General features: G+C 34.0%; 1 protein-coding gene across 3 annotated transcripts in view; it reads left to right on the forward strand.

Annotated features, from left to right (window-relative positions):
• Window positions 1-2977: 2977 nt before the first annotated feature.
• Window positions 2978-16518, forward strand: part of LOC111509586 (EH domain-binding protein 1) — a 34310-nt gene continuing 20769 nt past the window's right edge. Inside the window, exons 1-4 of one of the 3 annotated variants that reach the window (XM_074182446.1) lie at window positions 2978-3129; window positions 3525-3655; window positions 9125-9332; window positions 16103-16284. In XM_074182446.1, the coding sequence (XP_074038547.1) occupies window positions 3552-3655; window positions 9125-9332; window positions 16103-16284 (494 nt within the window). In that variant the 5' untranslated portion in view covers window positions 2978-3129; window positions 3525-3551. Of the gene's footprint in view, window positions 3656-9124; window positions 9333-16102; window positions 16285-16518 lie in introns of all 3 variants that reach the window. The other 2 variants (XM_074182445.1, XM_074182447.1) reach the window with 2 other exon arrangements.

The raw sequence follows: 16518 nt of genomic DNA on the forward strand, positions 1-16518 counted from the left end.
AAAAATGTTTTGTCATGACTATTCCTAACTGAATTTTTGCATGGGGACCCCAAAAACTAACCGGTGGCTATTGTTATTAGCGTCGAGCGTTTCTCAGTGAATCTAAGGATAATTGCATCGCGGTCGAGTTGTTCTGCGGTGAACTTGCTGAAAGAAAGTCTGATTAATATGCTTACCGGAGTCGGCTGACGGCGAATCGTGGGGGTGGTCATAGATTCTGTTTCGTCAGCCTTGGGTGTTTGTCCCTTTCTCGGAACCTGGGGTCATCCATGTTCATCGCGATCGTGTAGATCGCGTAGCGCTGGGTTGTTGTGCGATCTGATTCTATCGAACACGCTTTCTGCGTGTTCTCTCATATACACATCCACGTTTTGCATATCCAGGTCTAAGTCTCTGTATATAAGTCTATTGGGGATGTAGTACGGTTCGTTCACGGCGGCCCTTACGCTCGCGTTCATGAACAACTGTATCCTCTTCCTGTATGTCTGTGCGCACTGGACCAGGCAGTGCATGCGTAAAGTATTATGGGCATGAGAACGGTTTTGATCATCAGCAATTGAGGAGTTTTAGTTCCCCTCACCCTACTTATTTCTGCCACTGAGCAGGAGTCCGGCGACCCCGTCCGTAAGGCCACGTTGGCTTCCCGGACAGGGCCTTCAGTCCCCTGGCCGCTCCCCTATCCGCCAGCTGAGGGCGCGTCCGATAGGTAGCCCAACCCAGGGGATTTACTTCAGTAATTGATAGGAGAGTGGCTTTCAGTATTGTCTATTACCTAATCATTAAATACTGGTTTCTTGAAAATTTGAGAAAAATCTTGGAAATAGGGTCATTTTTACTTTTTCTTCAATTACAAAAATGAAATCGTCCCATAGTTTACACCACTCACCCATTTTTGTGTAAGTGGTGATGAAATTCAATTATTCTTATATTGCCGTTATCTGTTTTTGTTGCGAAAATATGGAGGATAAAAAAATACAAAAAAGGACTGTATAGTAAATACATAGGTGTAGTTATTCAACCCAAAATGCAAAAACAAAGTGTAACTCACAAAAATTGGGTTTTTTACATGAATAGGTCATAATATGTAAAAAGGGAACATGTCATAAATTTTGCTATGCAAATGGAACTTCTTATGTTTAAAAAAAATCGGTTTTTCCGTTAATCAGCTGTCATACCCCTACGAACGACAACCCTCAGAAGTCGAAACTTGTGCGAGCTAAAGATTAAAGAGGTCTTACCTTTAAACGTGTGATTCCTAACACGGGTTGGACGATAGCAAGTGAAAAATCGATCGTTCAGACTAGGGCTTAAATCACCGACCAACACGGCAGGCAATTCGAAAGGGTAAACAAAACACCCACGACGAACCGCCTGGCTACCGACCGACCGACGAAGCACTAAAAATATGGCATAAGACTTTCAGTAAATCGACTTAATGAAAAACACGTGCGTACGAGACGTACACTGCATTTAAAAGCGGTCGATATATGTGGTGAAAGATTTGCCTCGCTCTGGTCGGTCATCAAAATATCCTCAACGGAACTTAGTACTTAATATAACTGAACTAATGGAAATGGTGGCTGGAAATCGTTTAAATCTGAGAAAGATAGACGGTAAAATGTCTACATCTTACGAGTCAGTTCCTACTATTTTAAACGATTTTTAGGCAAGAAAAGCGTTGCCGCTCGACTAGTGTTGAATGACCTGAATTTCATACAAAAAAATTCATTAAGTGTATTGCAAATGGTGATGAAACATGGATTTACGAATTTGACTTGCAAACCAATCAAAAAACTACGGAATGATGCTTTTCAACTAAACCGAAATAGAAAAAAGCTCGTCAAAATATCAAACGAGATGGTGATTGTAACTATTTATTTTTTCAATTACTCCACTATTTGTGTAGTAGGAATTTTTGCCAGAAGGTTGAACAGTAAATAAAGAATATTATCTGTAAGCGTTATGCGACGTTTGAGGGAGCAAATTCGTCGACAAAGATCAGGTATGTGAAAATCTATTAATGTTAACGACTTTTTAGCTAGAAACTCAACAAATCTCATCGAACAGCCATCGTATTCACCTGATACAGCTTTGGCCAATTTTCGAGAACTCTCATTTGGAACTTGCATTTTCACTATTGTGTTTTTATTGTATATAAGATACTGAAATATCATTTTTTTTGATATGAATGTATCAGATTTTTCATCTCCATTGAATGAACGTGTGCGAATGAATATATATTACATATTTTGGATTATTGGTTATCGTGTTCAACCTATATGGTGAGACCAATGTCAGTTAGTATCAATATCAATGCAAAAACTGAAGAAAAACAAATAATTGAGATATATTTTCTGATGTATAAATGAAAATGATAATAATGATAGTGTTTTATTTTTCGTTCAACATTCTAGCATATATATATGAATGTTTATTTTTAAAAAATAGAACAACAGAAAAGAAACAATCGGATTTGAAAAAATGATACAGGACATATAATAGGTATGTAGCCAAAAATTTAATAAATATAAAAATGTACACTTGTAAGTGTGTGTATGTCAATTGTGATGCAAAATACTCTTCCATTGAGATTAATCGATTGTTTTGACGATTCTGAGTCAAATGTTTTATTTCTTTCCTATATCCGGATCCACTAAAGAGTTCCTAATAGTTTTCGGACATATTCATTATAGTGGACTCATTGAAAACTAGAGTTCTATTCTCCATCACGAATAGCTGACGTTCACAAGTGTCAAAACAAATATTGTCACAAGTGTCAAAACGAATATTGCAGTACGAAGAATCACCAATTAATATCTCAATGTTTAGCAATAATAGATGTTTTCGTTGAGGTCAACGTTCGAATCATAGAGTGTAGTTGTTCTTACGGTTTGACAAATGACAGATAAATCCAATTTTGTGTCCTTCACAGTCATGACGTAAAATACAAACGAACAAGCCCTATTTGTTTTTATTTCTGATATCTGTTTTTCTCAGAGTTTCCGAGCCTGGGAGCAATGTGTGACGAAATTTTGACAGATTACATTGTCATAAGTTAAAAATAAATATATTATTGATATTCAAAGAATGATTGCTAAAATGTGTAAATAAGTGATATTCAAGTGTAAGGTACGTTGCTGCATGGATAACCAGGACGTGTATCGCAAAAAATTCCATAACTACCGATGCCTTGAATTGACCCTTGTGTCAAATGATTCAGGCAAGGTTAATAATTTTGAAGTCAAAGTTCTTCAAAATATCGCATTTTGCTTGGTCTAATTACTCGTACTAACTGTTTGCTATCAATTTTATGCTGAGAATTGAATGTGAACTTTTCATTTGGTGCCAAACAACAAAATAAGTCATGTGGTTCAGACTTTGTGATAAAACTGATTATGGCATCCTGTGTCTTCTGCATTGTCTGCATGTTTTTATTATTTTGAACATTTTATACCCGCATGTGTAGTGTAGCGTTTCGTTGTTCGATATAGAATAAATCTTCATTTACAATTATCAAAATGCAGTCTTGTGTTGGTGTTGATACCTCGAGTATGGGCTCTGTATGGAAAAGACTGCAGCGGGTGAACAAGAAGGCTGCCAAATTTCACTTCACCGTATCTTATCATCAGCTGTCTGTTGATTTCACATCAAAATGGTAAGTCAACTTCAAAATTTATGTTTTTCATTAGAAATTACAATGTATGTGTGGTAACTTCAGTGGTAACTTACTGAATCAAACAGGATTTTAAAGCCTATCCACAATAGAATACCACCTTGAATAACTTTACTTACTTTATTTAATCTTATTTATCAAGAGAGCATGTTCTTGTTTAGATAACAACTAGCAGAATTGTCTTATCAACAATATTTCAAGAGTCCTTCATATACAAGTAATAGTTTCTGTATTTTGTGACAGTATCTATAAACGATAGACTGTTATTGTTTTATGTTGTTAATAGTACTTCACTGATATGCAAAAAGCAATTGTCAGTTGAATGAAGCAAAAATGTGATAAGTAGATTTGGAATCTGTGGAGTAAAATGAATCCAAAGAAAACACTTTTATTTCACTCTATCAAAAGATGTTCAAAAGTATATCTGATATTTTTTAATGTACTTACTACTTAGTTGAATGACTAGGAAAAAGTTTCGATTCACTATCAGTTTAGCTGTTGAGTGTCAAGTACCAAATCGTGTGCCAACATTTACTTATCTAACTCACTTAATACGGACTAATATTGCGTATACAAAAAGCGCACGTTTAAAAAAACATTACAATCAAAGTAAAACATGAGTATATAATGTATGTATATGTGATAGTCTCAAATGATTTGTATATGATTTCTGTTGTATTATTAGCATTTGTAAACATTATATGCTATTCTTTTTTTATCAACACACTAATTTCCTCAGTATGAAACACTATAATGACTGTATATTATTGACTATACAGCGTGTTTCCTAACTATGGTACGAAACTCAAGAGGGTGATTTGTTAGGTCGTTTTAAGAAAAAAAATTCTTATGAACGTATGTCCAGAGTTGCTTCGTTTCTGAGATACAGGGCGTTGAAATTAAAAAAAAAACAATATTTATAAAATATCATGAATATCCTTACATCGATTTGGTTGAGGTTTGCTACAGTTATTTGAAGTAATGAGTCGATCATTTAGACTTCACTAGATTGAAATTATTGGGTCCAGTGGAGTCTCAGTGGGCACCACAACCAACAATATGTTGTTGTAGTTTTTTATGTTTTCAGAATAATCAACTAAAAAGAGACCAGCTGACAGTGATAGTGTTGTCATATCAGCGAAAGTCAGAGTTGTCAATTAGTAGTGATTCCATCACTGCTAATTTCAACCAAATCGGTGTAAGGATATTTAGGATATTTTATAAATACCATTTTTTTTAAACTTCAACACCCTATATTGCAGAAACGAAGCAACTCTGGACACATGTTCAGAGGAACTGTTTTTCTCAAAATGGCCTATAAATCACCCTCTGAAATTTCGTACCGTAGTTAGGCAACAACTTGTATTTATGTTTTGTATTTGCATTTTTTATATTTTTTATTTAATTTTATTCCATCCTTATTTTGCTTGGGTTTTACTCATACCAAATTTAAAACTGATACATTATTTGACCAAAAGAATAAATTAGGTGGAAATCTGGACATATAATCACATAATATAATGTTCTGAGTATACAATAATCATTGGCAAGTAAACAATCAGAAAATACTATTTCTAAACTAATTATCTCACTGTTATATCTACTATAACTGTAAAGCTGCTTTATTTTAGTAGGTCCTGACAATAACAATAGTGAATTTTATCAGCTGTAAATAAAACAGTTGCCCACTTATTATTCATTCAGGATGTGGACAGATAATGAAACATGTAAAGGAAATAGGAAATCAGACGAAGCGCATTGGGGATTATAGAATATTTAGAATGTAGTCAGCTGTACTTAATATTGAAACAATATCACTTCCTAATTGGAGCATGATGTACAGAAACCAAATATAGTTTTATTTTTTCAAGTGTAACTTTAGGTGGTGCAATGAGTGGATATGTAATATTCACTAAGTATTAAGTGAGAGTTTAAAAGTCACTAGGGAAAGTTTTCAGAAATAATTCAATGCATTGAATTCAATACCCATTTAATTAACTTTTTATAGCTTTATAATTTGAATAATATGTGGTTCCATTTGGTTACTTGATAGTAAAAATCTCACAGAACATTGAGTTTTTAATTCTGAATATTTAGATGATATACATTCGGATATACAGAGTGTTTCTTAAGCACGTACATTATTTCATTATAGCAAAATATGTATTTATCTTGAACTCGATTTTATATTCAAGCAGTAAGTATGTGTAGAAATGTTGAGGTGGGTTAAAGGGCACAACAGGAGTAAAGGTAATCGCATTGCCGACTCTTTAGCCAAGGAAGCGGCTGGACTAAGAATTTTAGGACCAAGTGGCACCCACGGCCTGATGACTTCGACAATTGCGGAACTAGTCAAAAGTTACACCCATGCTCAATCTCTAAAGAGATGGGATGAAATCAAAGGATGTAATCTTGCCAGGATCACCTTGGGCGACCCTGGGAAGCTGGCGCCGAAGAAATATCTGGCGATGACCAGGAAAAATCTACGCCTTACAGTAGGATTTCTGACTGGCCACTGTCAGCTAAGGAAACACCTACATAATATGGGGCTAGTGGACACACCTCTATGCAGGATGTGTGAACAGGAAGATGAGACTGTCAGGCATGTCCTGTGCGAGTGCCCGGAGTTATCGTCAATAAGAGAGTGTGTGTTCGGCGAGTCTTGGCCTACACCTGCCGATATAAAGGAGATGTCTCCCAGCGACCTGTCCACCTTCCTGGAAAGGACAGGATGGACGATGACCTAAGAAGAGAACTTCTCGGAAAGATGTACAATGGGTCACATGTGGCCTAAGTGCGTGGGCTTACACTCACCCTCCCTACTCTACAGATGTGTAGAAATGTGATGTGACAAATGATATGAGATTTTTTATGTAAATTATTTTTAGTAAATGTTTGTGGTTAAAATGAGTGTATGTTCAAAAACTGAAAAATATATGCGAATTTTGAGAATGCAATATAGTTGATCAATGTAATCAACAACCCATTGTCCAGATGAAAAAAAAATCGTCAAAAGTTAGCAAAGGGGGCAGACTCCTCAACAATGACATTTTGGATTTCACCATATATATATATATATATATATATATATATATATATATATATATATATATATATTCAAATTCGTTTCTGTACATGGGGATCTCGTAAACGATAAGAGATAGAGTTAAATTGTGGCAAAGTTGTGTATTTTAGAGACCTATTCAATGATGTAAAGAAATCGAATATAGCTCTTTTGGTTCTGGAGATATACAGGAAAAACAAAAAAATCCCAAATTATTGTTTTGCTTATATCTTCTTTATTCGCAGATATATTGAAAATATGTTCATATTTTGCTATTGGCACTTGATGTGGACTCTCAGAATATATCCATGAATACTTTATACAGGGTGTCATCTGACTTGGGCCACCCCCATCTTTGAATTTTTAAATACGGACCTGTATTTTTCGTTGTAGTTTTTGAATAGTAGACGTTCACTTCATACTGAGAAATTAAATTTTATTTTATATTTCGGGTTGTTTTGGTAATATTTCATTATAATTGGGTGAATTATTCCCTTTTAAATTACGGCCCTGGAAATTGGTTGACTGAGTTGAATAAAAACACAATAGCAACTTTCACGTCTCCTTATGTACCATGGAGTTTTTAGAGAGTTTTTTTTTTTAATTTTTAGCTATCAATTCATATTTTTTCCATTGCTCTGAGCGTTTTCTACAATGAACTTCGAATAAGAAAACCTTTTATGATTATTTGAAACATATCTTCACCAAAAATATATTATATGTGTTTTAATAAGCAGAAAAAGAAATGATAGCAATAATAACATCCGAAACGAACACTATAATTGTAATGAAAATTGAAATGAAGTAATTTATATAGGTACCCAAAAAAATTATTGGCGCAATAAATGTTCTAATAATAAATAATAATAATTTTTATTAGTCTCAAGAAACACACAGTTTTTAGACACGTCAATACAATTTCTAAAATAGGTTTGAGAGGGTAAGATTTGTCAATATAGTTTTTAAAAAATGCTTGTAGATAAATTAGATTTACAAAAAGAAATACAAGTTAACACGATAAAATTCCAATCTTATAAGACTTGACTAAAATGTAAAGCCATGAGCTTTTACAAATTATAAACACATAGCTAACGTATTATATATATTCAAAGTTAAGTAAAAGTACGGTAGTGACCACAAAAGTGTCTCTTTCTTTTTGGATAAATTCAAAAAATTGATCAATTGCATATAAAGAATGTTTGGTTAATATTTTCTTCAATAAGTTTTTGAATCTTCTAAATGGCAAGTTACGAAATTCGGCAGATAAGGCATTGTATAGCTTAATTCCTATATTATCTGTTCTTTTCAACCTATTAGCTGCTCCAATTGAAGTCCTTCCATTTCAAGGAATTTTTAAACTCGGTTTTTTATATTATATTATGTTGCGAAATCATTCAAATCCTCAATCTTGAGCCTTCCACATTTTCTGTCTCTCTGCCAGCGTAAATCCTATTTTTCAATGTCCCCCATAGAAAATAGTCCAAAATAGTAAGATCTGGTGATCTTGCAGACCAGACCATCTTATTGTCCCATTATTTGTTTCGAAATGTAAGGACTCCAATTTGAACATTTATTGCACAATTAATTTTTTTGTGTATATGAATTACTTACTTCATTTCAATTTTCATTATAATTATAGTTTTCGTTTCGGATGTTATTATTGCTACCATTTTTTTTTCTGCTCATCAAAACACATATAATATATTGTTGTTGTAGATATGTTTCAGATAATCATAAAAGATTTTCTTATTCGAAGTTCATTGTAGAAAACGCTCAGAGCAATGGAAAAAATATGAATAGGCACCTAAAAATGAAAAAAAAAACTCTATGGTACATAGGGAGACGTGAAAGTTGCTATTGTTGCAATTATAATCGAATATTACCGAAACATCCCGAAATATAAAATTGAATTTGAATGCCCCATGCACACAAAGTCATTTTTAATATAACCTTCACTACAGCTTTTGTAAGACATATAAATGCTCTGTACAGAGGCGTATAATTAAATGTCATGGCCTAACAAAATACCAATCATCAAGAGTGTTTCATTATATAACATTTTAATGAACTGTTCTACAACCTAAAATACTAAATAAATTTGATTAAAAGAAATTACAAAGTGTAACTAACAGTTACATAGTCACGCAGAACAACATGACCATTCATATATGAAGTATGTTGTTTATCATGTTAATCAATTATTTGTAATGCTGACAAAGCCAAATTGATTCAAACACCCACTGATATGGTTTTATATAAAACCAAAGTGTCAGATCAAATTGAAATAGTTTGGACTTACTTCTCTTCATCCTTGAAAATAAAATTTCAAATTAACAATTTACATTACTATTTTGCGTCAATTCTTTTTCAATATGTCTTTGCAAAAGGGAACCTCACAAACTCCTATTGGTCTGGTCAAGAAGGTCAAGAAGGGTCACTTCGGTGCCAATGACGTGGGAGCGAACTTTACAAAACCCATACAAAGGTCTGGTTGTGTGGCCAGTGCCAGAAAATCATCAAGTTGCTGTTACGCTTTTCAAAGATCCTCGTACTAAGGAATTAGAGGATAAAGACTGGTCATTCATAATCGAAGATGTAAGTATAACAATTCTAAAATATCTTGGCACAAAAGCTCACAAGATTCAGTAACATTCAAGGTGCTATATCAACACAAGTGAATTATTATGAAAATAAGATATCTCTGTTGAATAACGTTAAATACTCAACTATAACTAATAATGATTTTAAAATGTAGTTAGCATACTAATTATAGTGGCAAATAATATTACACTATATATTTCAATTTTGCACATGACATTTTATTTATTTAGCACACTCCTTTTTGAATATGTGCCTAAATCGTTTTATTTGTTTCAATGTGAAAGGTTTATCACAATTCAATATTGCCCACATAGCTTGTAACTTTTGGAAAATAATAAATTGGTTATGGTATTCAAATACTAAATTGTTTATCATCAGAATTGTACTGCAATAATCAAAATGTGGAGCATTTATTTAAGGTAAAGGACTCATTGGTTGACACTATAGTGAAGGATTTTCACTTCTTCACACATATTGCCAAAGAGATATTTTTCGAGAATCACAAAATTCCAAAGATTGACACTCTTCTACACCAATAGTTGACAAAATAATTATTTTGATAACATGCTACAATAATTTCATTTTAAACCTACATTCCCATTAATATTCAATCATGGTTATTCTGTACAGAATGAATCAGGACTCAGAAATACTTTAAAACAATATTTACCTTTCGGTATTTATTCACCTTTTTTTAAGCAAGTGTTATTTTACATTTTTTCACCGTTGCATCAATGTCATTCATTAAAGTGGTCCCAGAACTTAACCTCCAGTATTTATTTATGTTTTTTCGTAATACTTATCATTGTACACACATCGGAAAAGTCTAGGGATATTTTTGAAAATGGCAATACTTTTTTTTTAGATCGCTTTAGGGAAAAAAAAGTTGACGGGTGATTATTAAACGAATGTAACTTACAACAAAATTTATTAAATGGTCAAAAATACTGAGTGCGCATATAAGCAAAACTAAAAAAAAATATGGCTCTTCTTTGGCACCCCGAAAAAAAATCATAATACAAAAAAAATTGGAATCAGTACAAAGTATGGCTTCCACGCTGGCTTATTACGGCCCTACATCTATCGTGCATCGACAAAATGAGATTGTCAATGTCTTGTTGAGGTACATTTGTCCATTCAGCGATTAAAAGCTCTCTCAATTGAAACGTTGTGTGAATGTTCCCCATATGCGGAGTAATTCTTCGTTGAAGCATGTCCCACACATGCTCGATGGGATTCAGGTCCGGTGATTGTGCTGGCCATGGCAATACATCAACTCCTTCGTTGGTGAGCCAGTCAGTCACTAGATGCGCGACATGTGGACGAGCATTATCGTGCATTAGGTGGAAGTTTTCACCAACAGCACCAGCAAACGGACGGACGATAGGTAGAAGGATGGTGTCGAGGTACTGTCGAGCTGTGAGGGAGCGATTTGGAAAAACGAGATCGGTTCTGTCGCCGATCATGATTCCGCCCCATAGCATTACTGTACCACCTCTGTATGTTTGGACTTCCTGGACGTGTCTCAAACGTTCATTATTTCCAGGTCGTCTCCACAGTCTTACTCGACGAGAATCTGGATGAAATCCAAATCTGGATTCGTCTGTAAACAAAACTGTGGCCCAATCATTTGCATCCCAGTTTTGATGTTCTTGACACCACTCTAATCTTCTACCGCGATTGCCTCTCGACAAAGGTGGACATCTAAGTGGCCTTCTGTTGTGGAGATCTGCTTCATGCAGTCGATTTCTGACAGTATCACGACCAATGGTTACCTGGTGCGTCTGCTGCAACACGTTAACCAACTCAGGTGCTGTGATTGTCGGTTGTCTTCTTGCGGTTAAGACCAAAAATCGGTCTTGAACTGCAGTTGTAGCGCGTCGTCGCCCTGGATGTTGTTCGGCTGGACTGCCAGTTTCACGGAAACGCCGCCACAATCGACTGATAACACTTTGGGAGACCCCCAAACGAAGAGCTATATCATTTTGTCGCATGCCACCTTGAAGAAGCCCTACAACTCTATTCATCTCAGCCAATGGTAAGTGATGGTGTTCCATGTCAAAGCACAATATTTCCAGTTTAATTGCTGAGCAAGAAATGCATAGAATGTACAAACTCGACACTTTCAGATTATTCATTTTAGCCGAAAACCTACAGTTTGTAAAAAACTTGATAAAAGAGCAGTTACCGTTTTTGCAGGCTTTGTTCAACCCATAGAAATCTACAGGGTGGTCGAGTGTACCAATTTAATCGAAATTAAACGACCTCATGCATTTATTTTTATGATATTTAGTATGTTATAAAAATATCCCTAGACTTTTCCGATGTGTGTATTTTACTACTTGTTCCCTCTCTGAAATAAGCTTATGAAACATTTCAAAATATTACCTGTTATACCATATTTTTTCATTTTCAAAAGTAATAATTCCACATCAGTTGTTTCAAATGCTCCTTGGAAATCTATAAAAACACCCCTAAATATTTTGTTTGTCAAATATATCTACTTTCCAAGAAGGTTGTTTTGCAGGACTGCTTTTGTAAATACTGAGTGCTTTTCAGTAAGTAATTTATTATTGTCAATAATTGCTCTTTTAATACTAATTTCAAAAGTTTCTCATTAACTGGTAACCTATTTACTGGTCCAAATTCTGAACAGATACAAGTATTATTGTTTTTTTTTACTTTCCAACACATAGGAAATATTCCTATTAATGAACCCAGTTTTGTTTTTAGAGATTTGAAAATTATTTTAGTTCAACTATTGATAACTTCTTGAATTTATTGAAACTTTAACAAAACTCCGGTATGAACCGGTTTTATTTTGTGGATTATCCCATTTATATTGATTACACAGTATATGTTGAAAGCATTTGCAATCAGTGACGGCACGTGCATTGGAGTCATAAAGACTATATACACACAGAAAAGCCCGCCTGAGGCCGCGACATTTTTTATTTTGTTGCACGCTTTGCTTAATACTAAAGTTGGGGCATGGGCATGACAATGCCTAAAAAGTGCATGAGGAGCTATGGACTTTGGACTTTATTTTAGTTTGTAAACCATTTTAATGGCCGGCCATGACCGCAGCCCCATCATAGGTTTGCGCAATTAACTTTTGCCTAAAATTATAGGTGTCACATGTACGAATTAAAAAATTAAACAAATCGTCTGCTGTGCGCCCAGATGAAACATCATGAAAACCCATAAAACATTCTACCACATTACCATCTTTGACATATCTAAAAACGATTGAAAGTTGTAATGTACAGGTAATATCGGTAGTTTCGTCAATTTCCCATGCAAAGAAAGAAACACTTTCGATCTCCTTGCTTATATTTTCCTTAATAATATATGCCACACTTTCTATAAACTCATTTTGGATGGTTTTTGAGGTGCCCGAGAAAACGCTACCGTTTAAAAAAGTGCCAAATTGTGAATCATATTTGCCCCATAACATTGAAAGTTCCTTGTAATTGCCGCGACTAATCGAATCTTCGGTTTCATCGTGTCCGCAAAAAGCTAATTTTTGGGAACCCAAATAAATTGTAATATCGATAAGTCTTTTTAAATTCGACCGATTTTCCCTAACCTGATTATTAAAAGAAATTATGGCCTCTTTTTGAGCTGTATCTAAAGCTGTTTCTATATTTTGTTTGCTAAATAATTTTAATTCACAAGACGAAATAATATGCTCCTTAGATTTAAAATGTCTTTCTATAGACCGAGGTAATTTTTTTAAATCGGAGTATCCTATTTTAGACCACGTTTGATATTCAGTTTGTACGGAAAATAAAACACAGGGCCAACAAAAAAGTTTTTCTCGTTCAATGGAGCCGGTTAACCAATCGCATTTATCGTACCAACTAATATTAAATCCTCGATTTTGTCGATTATCTGACACTTTAATTGAAATCAGATTTGGTTGAGGCCTTCCCAGAGTTTTAATAATGTAAAATTCATTATCATAAGATAAAGACTTGAAATTATTTGTCAGCAACCAATCGACTATATCGTCAGATTTTTTAATTTCGTGAAAAGTGAAAACCTGAAAACACCTTGAAATTGAAAGAAAACACTTTAAAAACACATTAAAAATATTACCAAAAAGCACTGCTATAATATAATACTGCCTGTTTTATACACAAATAACAAATATTATCAAGAAACACTAAAACGATTTACCGAAATATTTTTCAGTCCCGGTCCGTCACGGTATTCCGTCCGAATCATTGAATAAAAAACAAACGCAGTCGTGCACTAACGGAGACCAACTGGAGGCTAGCCTCCTCTAACGCTATAATTTCTGCAATTGACATTACAAATCGGGACGTATGTCGCTGGTTGGATCGGTCCCGTGGAGCCTTTGTTTTTTAAAGTGGTCGGAGGCTTGGCTCCCTTGCAACGTATGTCATTTATTATTTCGGGTTGATGGTTTATTCGTTATTCGTTTATGGGCGGTGCGTTGTGAGTTTTGTTGATGCAGGATACAGTGTGGTACGTACTACGTAGTGAGTGATAGTGTTTTTTTCGGGCATATTATGTGTTTGTATTAAAAATTAAATGGTAAAGTAATGATACCCTAGCATTTTTAGAAAAAAATAATCATAATTATTTATCAAAAGCTTTTCATTTATTGCGATGAATAGCCTCAAATTTTATGGGGAGGCTAAGCCTCCCTTGCCTCCTCTGACGAGCCGCCGCTGTTTGAAATGCCCTTACGAATTTCTGAAACTTGTTTTTCAAATTTGATAAGAGCTGGTGTTTGATTTCATTCCATCAAGCACTTCTTTTTATCATCTCCACATAGCTCTGGCATCAGTCTATTCTCATCAATTTATGATTCTGGTTTCTAATGAAATTTTCTCAGTCACTTCATTTGGTACATAAATAATAATATTATTACAATTGGATTCCACACCAGTTAATTTAGTTCAGAAATACGCGACGGACTGGAGAACTGCGTTTCATTTTAGGAAATGTAGTTATGTGAAATACACTTCTTGAGAACGTTTTCCAAATGAATTTGATCTCCAGCGATTCAAATCCAATGTGAATCGCTACTTTCGCACAGGCACTGCTCTTAGAGCGCCCTAATGGATTTTCCTGTAGTGCTTGTGTTTTGTCTTAAAAAAAAGCTCACTTAACTATCTATGGTTGAATACTAATACCGTTTTAAGATCTATCCAAGAATTTTGATTTCAGTGTTTATTATTTATAACGTATGTCATTATTAGTGATTTTTACACATTGAATTCCTTATCATCTGACCTGATAATTATTCAACTTGTCTGTGATGATCAATTGATGCTACACAAAGTGTCTGATTTATAGTAACAACTCTATGATGGTTATTATTGTCGTTCCTTACTCGTCTAGTTTCAGTCTGAGACAAGTTGAAACTAATTTTTGCCTATTACTATTTATGGTATAAGGTATAAATAATTGATAGTAATAAATAATTGTCACAAACATTTTTTTCTACATTTTAACAGATCTACTTGATATTTCAATTAAATATGGTTAGTGTCATGAACATTACTAATAAGATTTATTTTGAATGTTGCTGATGTTCTGATTTTGATGTGTTCAGCATAATTGAGACAAGTGGTTTGAAATTGATTTGATTCACAGATTTTTTTAAAAGTTGAAACGGACATACAAAAAACTAGAGCAGGTTTCTTTAGGGTTATTACTAGTGAATTGCCTTTCTGTAAGATATTTGAAAAGGTTTTGTGAAATTAGATATATTCCAGTCTAATTTAGGAAAGCTAATTGAACACCAAACCCTCTGAAGAAACGGTACAGGCCAATAAGGTATCATCTGCAAATAACTTGATGAACTCACAGTCTGTAAATAATTGTATATCATTCAGATACAGAATGAATAATAGGGAACCAAGCACACTACCTTGTGGCACTCCTGTGTGATTTGTTATATATGATGAGAAATAATCGTTTATATGTACTCTCTGTTTCCTATTTGATAAATAATTACTTATCCATCCCCTTATTCCCTTATCTTCTCAGCTTCTGAAGCAAAATACTTCTATCAAAGCTACAACAGGTACAACATATTTACCTTTATCTGTTTCATTAGTAAATATAAAAATATAAAATATAAAAAAGTAAAATATAAATAAAAAACTTGGAAAAAAATAATTCAAAAATTAATCAATGAAATCTCTTATAGTTAGTCTCATCCACATATATTTCTTTGGGATATAAACTGAAAAACACTATTTCTAATTTTTACCACAAACGTCAAAACTAACACTAATTCTTCTACGTTTTCTTTTGATATTAGAAAAGTAGAAAGAAAAAATATTTTTAAATATTGTCTTTTCATATGCATATTTTCATGCATTTCTCTATACTATATTACCAATTATTTCTGGTTCTTAAACTTGGAATTGATCTGTGGAAAATATAGAAACAATTTCAAATACTCATATGTTCTTCAACAGTTAATTATTTTCAATTCAGTTCCAACTGTGTGTAATGAGTTCGTGAATAATTTGTTTGAGGTCATCATATTGAATTAATAATTTCATCATTAGCACTTTTTTCACCCATTTTTTATTGTTCGAACAAACTGATGATAATCATATGCAATTTGTTCATCCTGCTTGTTTTCAAAAAAAACATTTCCATTGTTAATTGAAAATTATGTCTCATTGATAATGGCAGTTCTATTTATTTGAAAATAGAAACCTTTGTATATAAGTTTTGAATTGTTTTATGACGTGTGCAATATTATTTTAAAGGTTCCAACAACAGGAAAAAGAAGACAACTTGCCATTGCTCACGTCAACATGAGGAAATATGCCAGTGTCGAATCGACACATACAGAACTTCAGATAAATTTCAAACCCATCACAAAGAAAGTTACTAACGCAAAATTGGATTGTACTTTGTCGTGCGTCCTCCTCAAAGAAGGGAACGCAACGTAAGTGATATTATCTTATTTTTATTCAGAGAGAGCAGGAGAGAGCTTGAGACAGGGAGAGAGCGTGAGGGAGAGAGAGAGCTTGAGGGAGAAAGAGAGCTTGAGGGAGAGAGAGAGCTTGAGGGAGAGAGAGAGAGCTTGAGGGAGAGAGAGAGAGAGCTTGAGGGAGAGAGAGAGAGAGCTTGGAGTAGAGAGAGAGAGAGAGAGCTTGAGGGAGAAAAGGAGCATGAGGGA

The sequence above is a fragment of the Leptinotarsa decemlineata genome, unplaced genomic scaffold (assembly GCF_025532065.1).
Source record: "Leptinotarsa decemlineata unplaced genomic scaffold, Ldec_3_MD MMD2_tig00026328_RagTag_RagTag, whole genome shotgun sequence".
NCBI classification, from domain to species: domain Eukaryota; kingdom Metazoa; phylum Arthropoda; class Insecta; order Coleoptera; family Chrysomelidae; genus Leptinotarsa; species Leptinotarsa decemlineata.